The sequence below is a fragment of the Bidens hawaiensis genome, unplaced genomic scaffold, assembly GCF_021521415.1.
Source record: "Bidens hawaiensis isolate Kalapana, Puna unplaced genomic scaffold, B.hawaiensis_p1.1 tig00003760_1, whole genome shotgun sequence".
NCBI lineage: Eukaryota > Viridiplantae > Streptophyta > Magnoliopsida > Asterales > Asteraceae > Bidens > Bidens hawaiensis.
Genome location: NW_027491216.1, coordinates 1,153,424 through 1,166,700, shown reverse-complemented (window position 1 = coordinate 1,166,700; position 13,277 = coordinate 1,153,424). Strand labels below are relative to the sequence as shown.

Sequence of the window (13,277 nt, the reverse complement as noted above, 5' to 3'; positions counted from 1 at the left end):
TGAACTGAAGAGACTGGTATCCACGATGAAGTGTCATGACTGTTTTAATTAATGTTTATGAAAAGATAATTTGTATGTTAAGACAAAAACAAATGTTTTGTAATGTGATGTTTGAAGTTTTAAATTATTTCGCGAAGTTTTAATTAACTCTGATATTTAGAACTGTGTTTATGAGTAAATCCAACACCAAAGTAGGGCTTCCAGGAACGGGACCTTATATAATGATTGTTGTAGAGTTTTGAGAAGAATTATAACTATATTTTTTTTTTTACAAAATGGTGAAATGCTTGCTGACTAAACGCTATATAATTTGAAATGCCTTGAGATATGACATTTTGACTATTTAAGAATGTGGAACGTGAATAGGATAGATTTGTAAACCTTGATTGGAATTTTGAATCATTATATTATTATTATTGTTGTTGTTGTTGTGGTGGTGTTATACGTCTTTTATAAAAGCATTCTCATTTAATCTCTAATTTTATATGAGGGGTATTTTTATAATTTAGATAATGATTCAGGGTGTTGTGAGTGAAGAGTTTTTATATTTTAGAAAAAGTAGTGATTTTTCTGTATATTTGAAAAGTTATTGTTCATCATCTATAATTTTTTAATATATTTTGAGATTGGTTGTGAACGAAGGAAAGAGAAAAAGTAATGATAAAAGGTATAAAAAATATTATTTAATTGAAATAGAGAAAGAAAATATAGTGAGTTTTAATGTAATTTTTAATTTAAGGATAGAGAATGAAATAAGAATCAATTATTAGGAATTATGAAATTTTTATAAAAAATGAAAAAGAAAACACATCATCATCATCATCATCAATCCGGGTGACTAGCGTAAGTATATCCAAGCGTCCAATCTTAACCAATCAACGGCTCACGAAACAAAAAACAATACCACACGGATCACCATCTTGACCGTCCATTTAAATCCAAAACAAAACCATGAGTAACAAAAAAGAAAAAACAAAATCCCCAAATAAAATATTTCCACCCTATATAAACCTTCCTAACATTCTCATCCAAACATCAAATCAAAATCAATAGACCTCGCAAAGCGTAACAATGTCAGGCCGCGGTAAGGGAGGAAAAGGACTGGGCAAAGCGTGACCGGAAAGTTCTCCGAGACAACATCCAGGGAATCACGAAGCCGGCGAGGAGAGGCGGAGTCAAGAGGATCAGTGGGTTGATATACGAGGAGACCTCGGAGGAAGACGGTGACTGCCATGGATGTGGTTTACGCCTTGAAGAGGCAGGGAAGGACTCTCTACGGATTTGGAGGCTGAGGTTGTTTCTTTGTTATGAATGAATGAGTATTGGGTTTTTTTATGTGATTTGGTATGCATTATTAGCTGTGTAAATCACCAAGTTAAGTTATGTGGAATCGATTATGTGTTGTTCTTCTTTGCTTTTTCTTTCAATTTTGTTGCTGTATCATTTATTTATAAGCCAATTCATCATGAGGATTTTACTGAAATAATCGGTGTATTTATAAAGCCACCAGCGAATAAACACAAACTGCCGTCTCTGTTTTGGAACTTCATTTTATTACTTGGGCACACACCAGTATCTTTAGATCTTAATGCATTGCTCAACTTGAATTTGAATAATTATCCATCCCTCGCCACTCACCAGCTGCAACTGCAACACAACGCAGTTCTACATCGGACATGATCAGCGAAATACAATAAATGTAGCAACTGGATAAGTTTCTTCGATTACATCAAGCAGTAGCATCCAGTTTCAATCCACTGTCCATTGGCCTATAAGGGTTAACGAGGTGTTGATCAAACAGAGTCAAAAATGGTTAGCCATGGTAATGCTAGTATTAGGAAAAACACTATTCCTAGTATTAGCGTACCAACTGCAATCCTTGAAGCAGATCCACCTAGAAAAGTGAACCCCAACATAAAGTTTTGATTTTTGAGGTCAATGTTTGACTACTCTTCCGATAGAAAATTGGTATGTAACCAATGTTTTGAGAAATTACAAGAAATTATGTAAACAGTATAGAATATAATCACCATTGTAAGGTAGTAACACAATTCATGTAAAGTTTGTATTTGAAATATAACAGACTTGACCTTGAAAGTCAAAAGTACAAATGGCAGCTTGTTTAATCATTTCGCAGCCCATAAAAACCCAACAAATTGTCGCCTTTTCGCAACGTGTAACTTAACCTGAAACCCAAATAACACCGACCAAAAATAACCCGACTCAATAAACCCTAAAACCATTAGACCTGAATCTAAAAATGTTTGGTTATATGGTTAAATTTTCATCTTTAAAACTCAAAAAACCTGACCCGATAAACCCAAAACCCAATAAAGCAACCTGAAGAACACCCTAATCCGATGGTATTCATCTCGTTTTTTTTGCCACTAAAAATATTAAAAGTTCAAGGGAGCTTCCAAAAACTTGCAATGGCTACTTGCTATGAATGAAGATAATACTGCATTACATCATAATGATACTTGGGATCTTGTACCACAAACCACGATCATCCAATGCTGTGGGTCCAAATGGGTTTATCGCACAAAATATTACTTAGATTGTTTGGTGGAACAGCTAAAAGCCTGTCTTGTGGCTTAAGGTTTAACCCAAATATTCGGTTTGGACTAGTATCACATGTATACTTCCATTGTCACAACCTCCATGGTTCACATTATCTTTGGTGTTATAGACAAATGTCACCTTCATCAACTTGATGTTAAGCATGTCTTCTTTAATGAAAATCTCACCGAGAGTTATTAAGAAACAACAATTCGTTTTATTGATCTACATATTTTGAACCACGTATGTTGTCAAAAAGGCCTTATGGGGTCTCAAACAAGCTCCTTGCTTGGTTTCAACGACTTGGTAATCTTCTGCTGCATCTTGGTTTATAGTGTAGCAATTCTTCATTCTTTCATGATACATCCTATTTAAAAAAGGAATCATACATTTTAAATAGTAAAACAGGCAATTTTTTCCAAAGAGAAGCTTCCATCCATAAGGGATACTCGTTTAGTATTGCACCATCTATAGTAATTACATCAATTTTATTAAGTCATTTAGTAATTTCTTTTGGTTATCATCTTGTTCTAGGCTCTAGCCGATCTCAGCATTGGTGTTTCTTTATGGACTACTAATTTACTTAGGGTAGGCAAAAGAATAAGATAAACTGCTGTTACATAACAACATTGTGTATTAAAATTACACAAAGTTACAGAATTCATCCTTTACATTTGTCACTAGTTCCAGGTATCATTCTTAACGTTTAAAAATCCACACAAGACATTCTTTACGTTTTCTTTTTGTTTCAATTTTCAACATTTACCACCAACTTTGTGTCTCGGTTAGTTTTTGGAATAACTCATTACATATACAAAACATGTGAAGGTATTATGATATAACTAATTTTATACGTTTTTTAAATATGAGTAATACATAAAAGAGTATAATGCCCTCGCATACTTGGCACGTGTAAGGGTGAACGAGATCGTTAACTCCGGTCATCCGAGTAGCACGCAAGTAAGGTGAGTAGCCAGGGGACACCACCCCTTGGAGCCGGTACATGAACGGGTAGTAAGAGAGACTGTAGGAACAGGGCCGTATCCGAGAATTTAAATACCTAGGACGAGCATAAAAAAAGGCCCTAACGAGTAACGAAATATATAAGATGTTTTTTTAAATGACATTAACGTTATAACAATAAAAATAGCAAAATTATAGTAATAAACTCAAATACAATAATAGCTAACGTCTAACAGATGATTCGTGAAGCTCTCCTAGCATTCTTGACAGCAAACTGTTTGATCACCTCTTCGCAGTTTATACTATCTAAGATTTCGCTCTCGATGGCTATCATCGCCAATCCATTAAGTCTTTCTTGGAACATTGTGGATCGTAAATAAGATTTTAATAACTTTAACTTTGAAAAACTTCTTTCTGCGGATGCCACTGTGACTGGAACAGTTAACAATATTCTATATGCAATCCTTGCATTTGGGAAATTTTCTTGGGTCTCGTTCAAATGCTTCAAAACTTCAATAGGGCTACTAAATTTCATGGTATATAATGTGTCTAATGAGCTTAACTCCATATAAAGCTCCTCACCATCAATATCCGATCTTCCTTCAAACTTTAGTGCATTTTGAAGAAAATTACAGGATAACTTAAGATCTTCATCTTCAATTCCCCTCAAGTTTTGTGGAAACAAAAATCCTAATAATTTCTCATAATTTTTGAATTGATCAAATCTTGCCTCAAGAGAAGTAATAGCTTGATCAATAATATATAAAAAATAATTTATTCTAAAATTCTCTTGAGGAGTAAATGAAGCTTCTTGGCTACTTGAACACCCATCACTTTGTTTTTTTCCTTTTAATTACACGTTTTTGTGCAAATATCGGGTCGATGCCCATTTCAAAAGCAATCTTCTCAGCTTCATCTATTGCTTTTGAAAAACCATTTTCTCTAAATTCCTTGAAGAAGTCAATCAATCTCTTTATTTCTTTAATAGCAATCTCTAGGTGCATATCTTTCGATTGTAACATTTTGCTCACTATATTCACCTTGTCTAACACTTCATACCAGATGATAATTGATACCAAAAAGTCAAAACCAATATTTTATGCTATTGTAGTTGCTTCATCTGCAATTGCAAGATCACCATCTTTTTCTCCAACTTCAAGTAAAGCCTCTCGTACATCAGCAAGTTGCAATTTAATAGCTTTAACACTTTCGACACGACTTTCCCAACGCGTTTGAGACAAAGACTTCAGACTCCAAGATTTAACATTATCTTTCAAAATTTGCCATCGATTATTAGAATTTGCAAAGATAGTGTACATACGTTGGATCTTTCCAAAAAAAACTTTTTCCTTTAGTAGAAATGGTAGCCATATTATATAATGTAAGATTAAGAGAATAGCAACCACAAGGAGTGTAAAATGCTCTACGATTCTCATTTAAAAATCTCATTTGCGCTCCTTGGTGTTTTCCTTTCATGTTTGCCACATTGTCATAACCTTGACCACGCATATCATCCAGTTCTAAACCAAGAGACTTTAACTCCTCAACTGTAATATCAAACAATCCTTTCCCCGTGGTATCATTAACATCCAAAAACCCTAAAAAGGACTCCTCGACGGTTACCGAATTAGAAGAGAACTTTAAATACTTCACAATTATAGTCATCTGTTCCTAGTGACTTGAATCTAGAGTGCAATCCAAGATGATTGAATAAATATCTGCTTTATGATTTCTTTTTTAATTTCTTGAGTTATCATAAAAATTAACTCGTTTTGGATGTTGTGTCCAATATAATGAACATGAACCACATCATTTATGATCCGTCGGACATTCTCTTTGATAACCGGGTCAAACTCTTCCAACATGTCAACAAGACCCAAGAAATTTCCATTACCTATTAAAAACAAATTCAAATAAGAAGTACAATTAGTTACCAATTTGACTGAAGTAAAAAAAACAATTTACCATTACCTTTTTGATAGAGCTTTTCTTTTGTACCACGAAATGGTAAATTATTTTTAGCAAGAAACTTGACTAATGCAACGATTCTTAAAAGGACTTGTATCCATAGTCTCTTTCTTTCTTTAATTGCTCGTACTGAGTTTTATCAATTGTTCCATTCAACTTTAATCTTTTACGCATTTCAAATCAACTATTCATATTTGTGAGATGATCCAAGGAAACTTCGTGGTTTTTAACACTAGTGGAAGCATGGTGCCAATTATTATAACCTTCCCCATCCAAATTACCATTCGGAAGCCCTTTTCTAAACACTTTACAACAAAAACAAAATATCATGTCTACCTCTATCGAATATACTAGCCATGGGCGATTGCATTTCTCCAAATTTGATAAAGTTCTTGTATATAAAGCTGATGAAAATCTTCTTTTATGCTTATCATACGGACCATTTACTATATAATTATCTCTTTTATGACCTTTCTCAACCAAAAGTTTAATCTCATCAGAATTAAGTCCTTCCCACCTTCTTGGATCATAAAATATCAACATGGTTATGCTTGACATGCTCTTCATTTATATTAGCCTCAATATGCTCTTCCTCTTCCGGCTCTTCAAGTACTACTTTTGCATGATCTTATTCATTAGCAAGTTCTTGCTCTTCAACCTCTTGCTCTTCATAGGCTTTTCAACTGCCGGTTTTTGTATAAATTTATGCATAGCACCGGCTTGAGACTTTTTTATTGCATCATCTCGTTTTCTTTTTTTATGCTTTTGAGCACCGAATAATTGTTTAGGAGACATATTCCTATTATTTGATATTTCAAAGCAAAATTATTAATTATACTCAATTATACATTATACATAATAGTATAATACAGAATTGCACATTTGTACTTATATACATATAATATGACAAATCTATATTAAAATATTAAAGAAATCAATATATTATATATATTATATAACTAAATAACTAATGAATAATACTATAATAGACTTAATAGTTATACAAATCAAGATACAACATAGCATAGTGATTACTGATTACCTACCAACCTTCAACTCTTCAAGACCTCATCTGTCACCCCGTCTGTCCGTCGCCGCCTCACCGGTCTCCGGTCACTCCGTGTATGAGGGTCTCCCGCCGTCCGTTCCCGTGAGTCCGTGTCTTCCCTTCTTCTTCTTCTTCACAACTAGGTAGGTCACAATTAGTCAATTAGGTTTTATATTTTGGGCTGCCAGCTACTCGACCGTGTCTCCGTTAGTCCGTCCGTCGGCCTTTTACTTCCTTTATCTGCCGGCTACTCGTTTTGGAATTCAATCGCCGCATCCGTTCATAGTTATTATAATTTTTTTTAATTAATTTGGGCCCAATACCACAAATGGATTATGATAACACAAAAATTAGGCCCAATATGTAATAAGGGGATTAATATTTATTTCTATTCTATAAAAAAATTTAAAAAATATATATATACAAAAATATATAAAAAAAATTATGCCCCGGAAAAATAGGTGCCACGGCCGGTTGTCCGGGTTGCACCACCCAAGAGCCGACCCTGCGTAGGAGATTTAAAAAGTAATTAAGAAAACCTTATAAATATCCAAACTTTTCACAAATCTAAGATAAGGCTATGGGTATGGTATGGGGTAATGGAATGGATCATTAGTATTCCATTTGTCTTGTTTCGTTACCATGTAATAACTAGAAATGGATTGGATTATTGCTTTACATAAAATTAGTGGCGAGCGGCGATAGTGGTGGTGGGTGGGGGTAATGGTGGGTGGTGGCAGGAGGCGGTCGGTGGTGGTCAGTGACAGTGGTGGCAAGTGGTGTGGTGGTGGGCAGCAGTGGTGGTTGGCGGGGGCTGTGGCGGTGGGTGTAAACGGTGGTAGTGGTGGAGGTGATCACGAAAAGTGGGATATGGAATGAAAAAAAATAAAAAATAGGGGTATGGATGGAATGAATTTGGGGTGTTTTATAGAGAATGAAATGGATAAAGTAATAGGTAATTCCATCCCTTTAGCCTACTAAACACCTTTTTTTCTCAATCCCTTATAATGGTTCATTCCATTCCGTCTCCCATTCCAGACTACCAAACGCTACCTATGTGTAATGGGTCAATTTCCATAGTTGATTTTATTATTCGACTATGAATATATATGTGCAAATAACCGAATTATAAGATACGAAGTGACAATATCAAATAACATGTTAAAAAGTATTGTTGCGGAACCTTTTATAAAATAGCATGCTATATACGAAGTATTGTTACAACACCTTTTATAAAATAACACTAGACTGGTGCCCGCGCCATGCAGCGGGAAACACAGACCTTGGTAATCACGTAATAAGTTTATAAGTGTTCATTATTCGTTTGAAATCGTAAAATCGTTCAAACCGGTCATCGGTTTGATTTCCGCAGTTGATTTTTTTTCTTCATCTTTTGGCCGGTCGTTTTCAATTTTGTAAGGTTTTGTTTTGGTTTTCGACGACAAAAAAACATTACTAATGGTTTGGCTAAATACCCTCACGTAAAATGTTATTTTTTTAACTGAAAAACTATAACAATACCATACTCAAATTAAAGATAAAAATATGCTCGTTTTTATGTTGTAATTTTTTTAAAAATATATTAAAATATGAAAAAGTCATTAATGTTTAAAAATCATGGGGGGAGGTTGGCTAAGATTGAAAATTAAAATAAGATATAGGTAAAAGATTAAGGGTTATAGTTGTAACTATTTTTTATATTTACAAATTCTGATCGTAGTTGAGGAGGACAATATTGTAAGTATATTGATTAAAATTGAATAACAAGTGAGTTTAATGTAGCAATGACTTTTTTACCCCCTCATTCAAGGTGTATTGTCACACCCAGCCTTCGGGCCTAGGCGTGTGACTCACAGTTGGTACCATTTTGTCAATTTATCGAAGTTTGCAACGGAAAATGTCAATTTAAAAATATTTACTTTCATTACAAAGGGAATTAAACACCCTTGTATGTTTTACAAAATTACTTGTTTAAAAACAAGTTATATATATATATATATATATATATATATATGCATAATTACAAAATTAGCTGAGCCACCAGCTGCATTCTATGTCTAATGATCTTCTATCTTCATTGGCATATCCATCTCTATACCTTACTCTTGATTACCTGAAAACAGTTTGAAAATACGTCAGCTATATGCTGGTGAATACGCTGACTCGATAAAACATTTTCACAGTTCGTAATGACACAACACCAATAGTGTTCAACGACTCAGTGGGTCTCAATCCCATCTCATCAGAACTAAACATACACACAAACCACATAATCGAACTTTACTCGCCCTAGAAGCAGTCACTTGCCTCATGGTCAGTATGCATGTAGTGTGCCCACTACAGTACATATATGTAAGGATCCAGACACATGTGTATTTTAGTCTGAGTATTTAGTACTACCTTGTTTCAAAATGTTTTAGAGGATTTAAACCAACCCTCATGCAAATACTTTCATAACTCTTTACATATGGATAACAGTCCATAGTTTATAAAAGTAAATATATATTATTTTTTGAAAAAAGAAGACAGTACATAGACGTATTCACGTCATAAAACATTTCACACTATAAAAAGGTTGGACGTATTCACCTTTTGTTGATTTCAAGATTTCTCACCAACAGATGTCTGATCTTTATCTCGGACCTATAGTACGAGAATAACGTTCTATAAATAACTAGATCTATGATCTAGCTTTAGACCTTAAGTCTATTTGCATAACCTTTACCTTGATATTCATTTCATTTTATAAAACATTTATATACTACGTTTCTTTATCATGAAGAAACGTATATATATTTCATTTCTTCATCCATAAGATATATCTTTATAATAAAGAATAATATTTTATTCATAATCTTATCTTATGAAAGCTACATTTCACTTATTATTTGATCAAGGTATAGATTATACCCCGACTAGGGTCTAAGCCATATATAATAAAATAATCGGGCAGAACCCCTACCTTGTATTGGCTTATCTATGAAATGCTTAAACTTCACGTGGGCAGCGCTCCTACTTGCACGTACTTCTATACAACAAGCGTATCGGGAATGACGGGATTTTGGCACGAAAACCGAGGATAAATGTGTGTGAGTTGAGGTGTGAGGGTGGATGAGGAACACCCCATGCCCGATCTATTTATAGGAAATTTTCTACAACTTCGCGATACGCGAAGCATCTTCGCGATACGCGAAGATGCACTAGGCTCGCTGAGTCACCATGTAGGCTTGCCACGTGTCACCTCGACCTGCCACGTGTCACCACGTGTCGATTGTCGATGGCTTGCAACTTCGCGATACTTCTATACAACGAGCGTACTTCTATACAACGGCCTGCCACGTGTCGCCACGTGTCGATTGTCGATGCTTGCAACTTACTTCTATACAACGAGCGTACTTCTATACTTCTACTTGCACGTACTTCTATACAACGAGCGTATCGGGAATGACGGGATTTTGGCACGAAAACCGAGGATAAATGTGTGTGAGTTGAGGTGTGAGGGTGGATGGGGAACACCCCATGGCCGATCTATTTATAGGAAATTTTCTACAACTTCGCGATACACGAAGATGCACTAGGCTCGCTGAGTCACCATGTAGACTTGCCACGTGTCACCTCGGCCTGCCACGTGTCGCAACTTGTTGATTTTCGATGGCTTGCAACTTCGCGATACGCGAAGATGCAAGACCAGATTCTTCGCGATACGCGAAGATGAAAAATTTCAATCTTTCATTTTTAGTCCCTGATCTTTTGGTAACTTGCCATATCTTGATTTCGTCTCAAGTGCAAAGTGCGCCATCAAAGCGCCACATTGCGCCTTTCACCTGAACCCGTGCCCGTGCGCGTCGGGTGCTTCGCACCCTCCGCTAGGACTAGTGAGAGTGGTTAGCCATACAAGAACATTATCATGGAAAACTCCTTCCTTATAAAGTGATTTCATTTCTTTCCCACTTTCCATGTGGGATGGAGTTTTCCTTACTTATTCCCTTAGCATAAAAATGCTTTCTTTTCTTTACCATACATTTCCCATTACTTATCTCATGAATATTTTAGTCCTTTAACTTTATAAACTTGTCAAATTTGTACCAAAATTTTGTGGATGTTACACGTATCATATGCAATATTGCTTGTAAATCTCATAATGTAAGCGTCTTAATTTGCCCATCTATATAGCATAGATGTTAATTGTTGTTTATCTTTTGTAAGGCAAAACAATTACTGATAATGATCCCTACCTCAGCCCTTAGTTGACAAATGATATCTGAGTAATGTGTAAGACATGTGGGTTGTACTGGGCCCCAACCACGCATGTGACAAGAATTATGCAGGAATCTCCTGGGGTCTGGCCCGATTCCAACAAAGGATAAAAACAATGTTTTATGATCGAACTTGAGTAAGGTGGGTTGTATGTTGATGGTAAGCCTTTCAGAGTTCCCCGCAACTAGCTGCATTAACATCGTTAAAAAAAGCCAAAACAGTTGCTATTATGTTATTTAACATCAATTATCTTCCGGCTAGTTACTACTTTTATCTCTTTCAAGCTCTGGTTAAGCTTTTCAAGATATTAGAGGTGAAGAGTAGTAGGTTTTTATTTTGGGTTGGGAGGGGGGGGGGGGTTAATATAGGAATAAGATTTGTTGGGTTTCGTGGGATAAAGTTTTAAAAGCCAAAGTTGATGGTGGGTTTGGTTTGTGTTCTCTTAGAGACTTCGATCTTTCTTTTTCTTTTTTTTTTGTCGAAATGGTGGTGGAGGTATAATGTGGAAGAGGATAGTTTGTGTAGGAAAATTATTAAAGCTTTGCATTCTACTCCGTTATTCAACATCAATTATCTTCCGGCTAATTACTACTTTTCTCTCTTTCATGCTATAGTTAGGCTTTTCAAGATATTAGAGGTAAAGAGAAGTAGGCTTTTATTTTGGGTTGGGGGGTGAATATAGGAATAAGATTTGTTGGGTTTCGTAGGATAAAGTTTTAAAAGCCAAAGTTGATGGTGGGTTTGATTTGTGTTCTCTTAGAGACTTCGGTCTTTCTTTCTTTCTTTTTTTTGTCTAAATGGTGGTGGAGGTATAATGTGGAAGAGGATAGTTTGTGGAGGAAAATTATTAAAGCTTTGCATTCCACTCTAGGATCTTGGCCGACTCTTCCCCAAAATAAAAACTGAACAGGACTTGCGGAAAAATAATTAATATTGATAAAAGTCTCGTTGAATCTTAAGTATTGTTGGCTAGTTTGATCAGAGGAAAGCTGGGAACTGTCACAAAATCATATTCTGCTTTGATAGATTGCTTGAAAAGGATCGTTTAAAAGATCCTTTCTCTATTCGTTTAGTGTTAAAAAAATGTTAAGTCGTGCTTCGTAGTGGATCGTTGTGTGGTTTCGACTTTCGAACGAGATCATTTCGTTAAAGTGGCGCTGGAAAACTCAGCCACTTTATGGGTAGTGTGGGTGAGTTAATGCAATTACTCGAAAGACTTTATTATCTCAGATTCAGTGGGGACGAAAACATATAGATATGGGGCATAAATGCTTTGGGTTGTTTTTCGACAACATCGATGAAGAAGTTATATAGGGCAATTTCTCCCCAAAGTGATTGTATTTTAGATTGGAATAGTGGGGTTCCCATAAAGGTTAATGTTGCGGCTTGGTGGCTTTACTTAATCGCCTTCCAATGAGCACTAATTTGATCAAAAGGTTATTTTGGCCTGAATGTGTGGATGCATTGTGAGGTGTTGGGAGTGTCGATTGATCATTTGTATAATGGTTGTTTCGATGGCATGGAATAGCATTTGTATATGGTGTAACATCTGATGCAGATCCGGATTCCGACTCAGGCCAGACTCAAGACTCGAGGAAGAAGATTAGTCCAGCTCATTGAACCCGATTACCTTTTATCTATTTATTTAAAATTCAAGTTTGTTTTTTCCTAAGTTTAATGACTTCTTGTTTTATCTCTTTTGTGTTTGGTTTTGTCTAAAGGACTTACCTGTAATCGGGCTACATGAGGTTATTTTTGATTATTGAAGTTTATCACTTTGGGTTCTCAAAGCATATTACCGTCGTCGGTTTCACATTCCCCGGATGGATGTTTCCTTGTTTCAAGACATTTTCGATTTCCTCAAACAGGTTCTGAAAATGGAGTATAAAGTAGAAAATGGTGCGATCGATAGTTATGGTGGCTTGCTGGTGTATGCGAAGAGCTCAGAACAAGTTGATATTTGAAAACGAGCCCCATTATATAACATTCAAGGCCATATTAAAGTGTTATATTATGCGTGGATAAAAAATAGGTCGAAGTGTATGAATTTAAATTAGTGTAGATAGAAATGTTTGGCGTTGTAATTGTTTTTGGTTATATTATTACCGTCCCCTACTAGTTTCTCTTTAGAAGGGTTTGGGGTTTAGTTTTAATCAATGTTTTGAAACCCGGGTCGGACCGGCCGGGGCCCTCTAGAAAAACCGGTTCGGTTCGGTTCGGTTCGGTTCGGTGTATTTGGTTCGTTTTCTAACAAACCGGCCGGTTTTTGCTTGTTCCAGTCGGCCCGCACCCAGTAACCCCGCGGCCGAACCGGTAAATTTAGTTTTTGAGTGCTTGTAAGTTTTTTTCTGGATCAGAAAATTTAAATCCATCCCATCGTTTTGTCACATACTCGCTTAAATCTACTCTACTATGTCATGAACTCGACTCTGAGATGAGTAATCAAACGCCGAGCAATCGGTTAAATCTATTTTCACATATC

General features: G+C 35.7%; 2 protein-coding genes across 2 annotated transcripts; both read right to left on the bottom strand.

Moving 5' to 3' along the window:
- Positions 1–3,751: 3,751 nt before the first annotated feature.
- LOC143624307 (uncharacterized) lies at positions 3,752–4,544 on the bottom strand. The gene is made up of 2 exons (XM_077095005.1): positions 4,382–4,544; positions 3,752–4,269 (listed from the first exon to the last, which is right to left on the bottom strand). Exons 1-2 carry the CDS (start codon positions 4,542–4,544, stop codon positions 3,752–3,754), a joined length of 681 nt encoding a protein of 226 aa, XP_076951120.1.
- Positions 4,545–5,207: 663 nt separating this feature from the next.
- LOC143624306 (uncharacterized) lies at positions 5,208–6,057 on the bottom strand. The gene is made up of 3 exons (XM_077095004.1): positions 5,754–6,057; positions 5,494–5,619; positions 5,208–5,416 (listed from the first exon to the last, which is right to left on the bottom strand). Exons 1-3 carry the CDS (start codon positions 6,055–6,057, stop codon positions 5,208–5,210), a joined length of 639 nt encoding a protein of 212 aa, XP_076951119.1.
- Between the last annotated feature and the right edge of the window lie 7,220 nt (positions 6,058–13,277).

What these genes read in the sequence shown, in the direction of transcription:
- LOC143624307 (XM_077095005.1), bottom strand. Translation starts at nt 4,544, where the DNA reads ATGTTACAATCGAAAGATATGCACCTAGAGATTGCTATTAAAGAAATA. An exon ending in CCCGATATTTGCACAAAAAC is followed by an intron (nt 4,270 to 4,381) that starts GTGTAATTAAAA and finishes TTATTGATCAAG; the next exon opens with CTATTACTTCTCTTGAGGCA.
- LOC143624306 (XM_077095004.1), bottom strand. Translation starts at nt 6,057, where the DNA reads ATGAAGAGCATGTCAAGCATAACCATGTTGATATTTTATGATCCAAGA. An exon ending in TGGTAATTTGGATGGGGAAG is followed by an intron (nt 5,620 to 5,753) that starts GTTATAATAATT and finishes GATAAAACTCAG; the next exon opens with TACGAGCAATTAAAGAAAGA. An exon ending in AGAAAAGCTCTATCAAAAAG is followed by an intron (nt 5,417 to 5,493) that starts GTAATGGTAAAT and finishes TGTTTTTAATAG; the next exon opens with GTAATGGAAATTTCTTGGGT.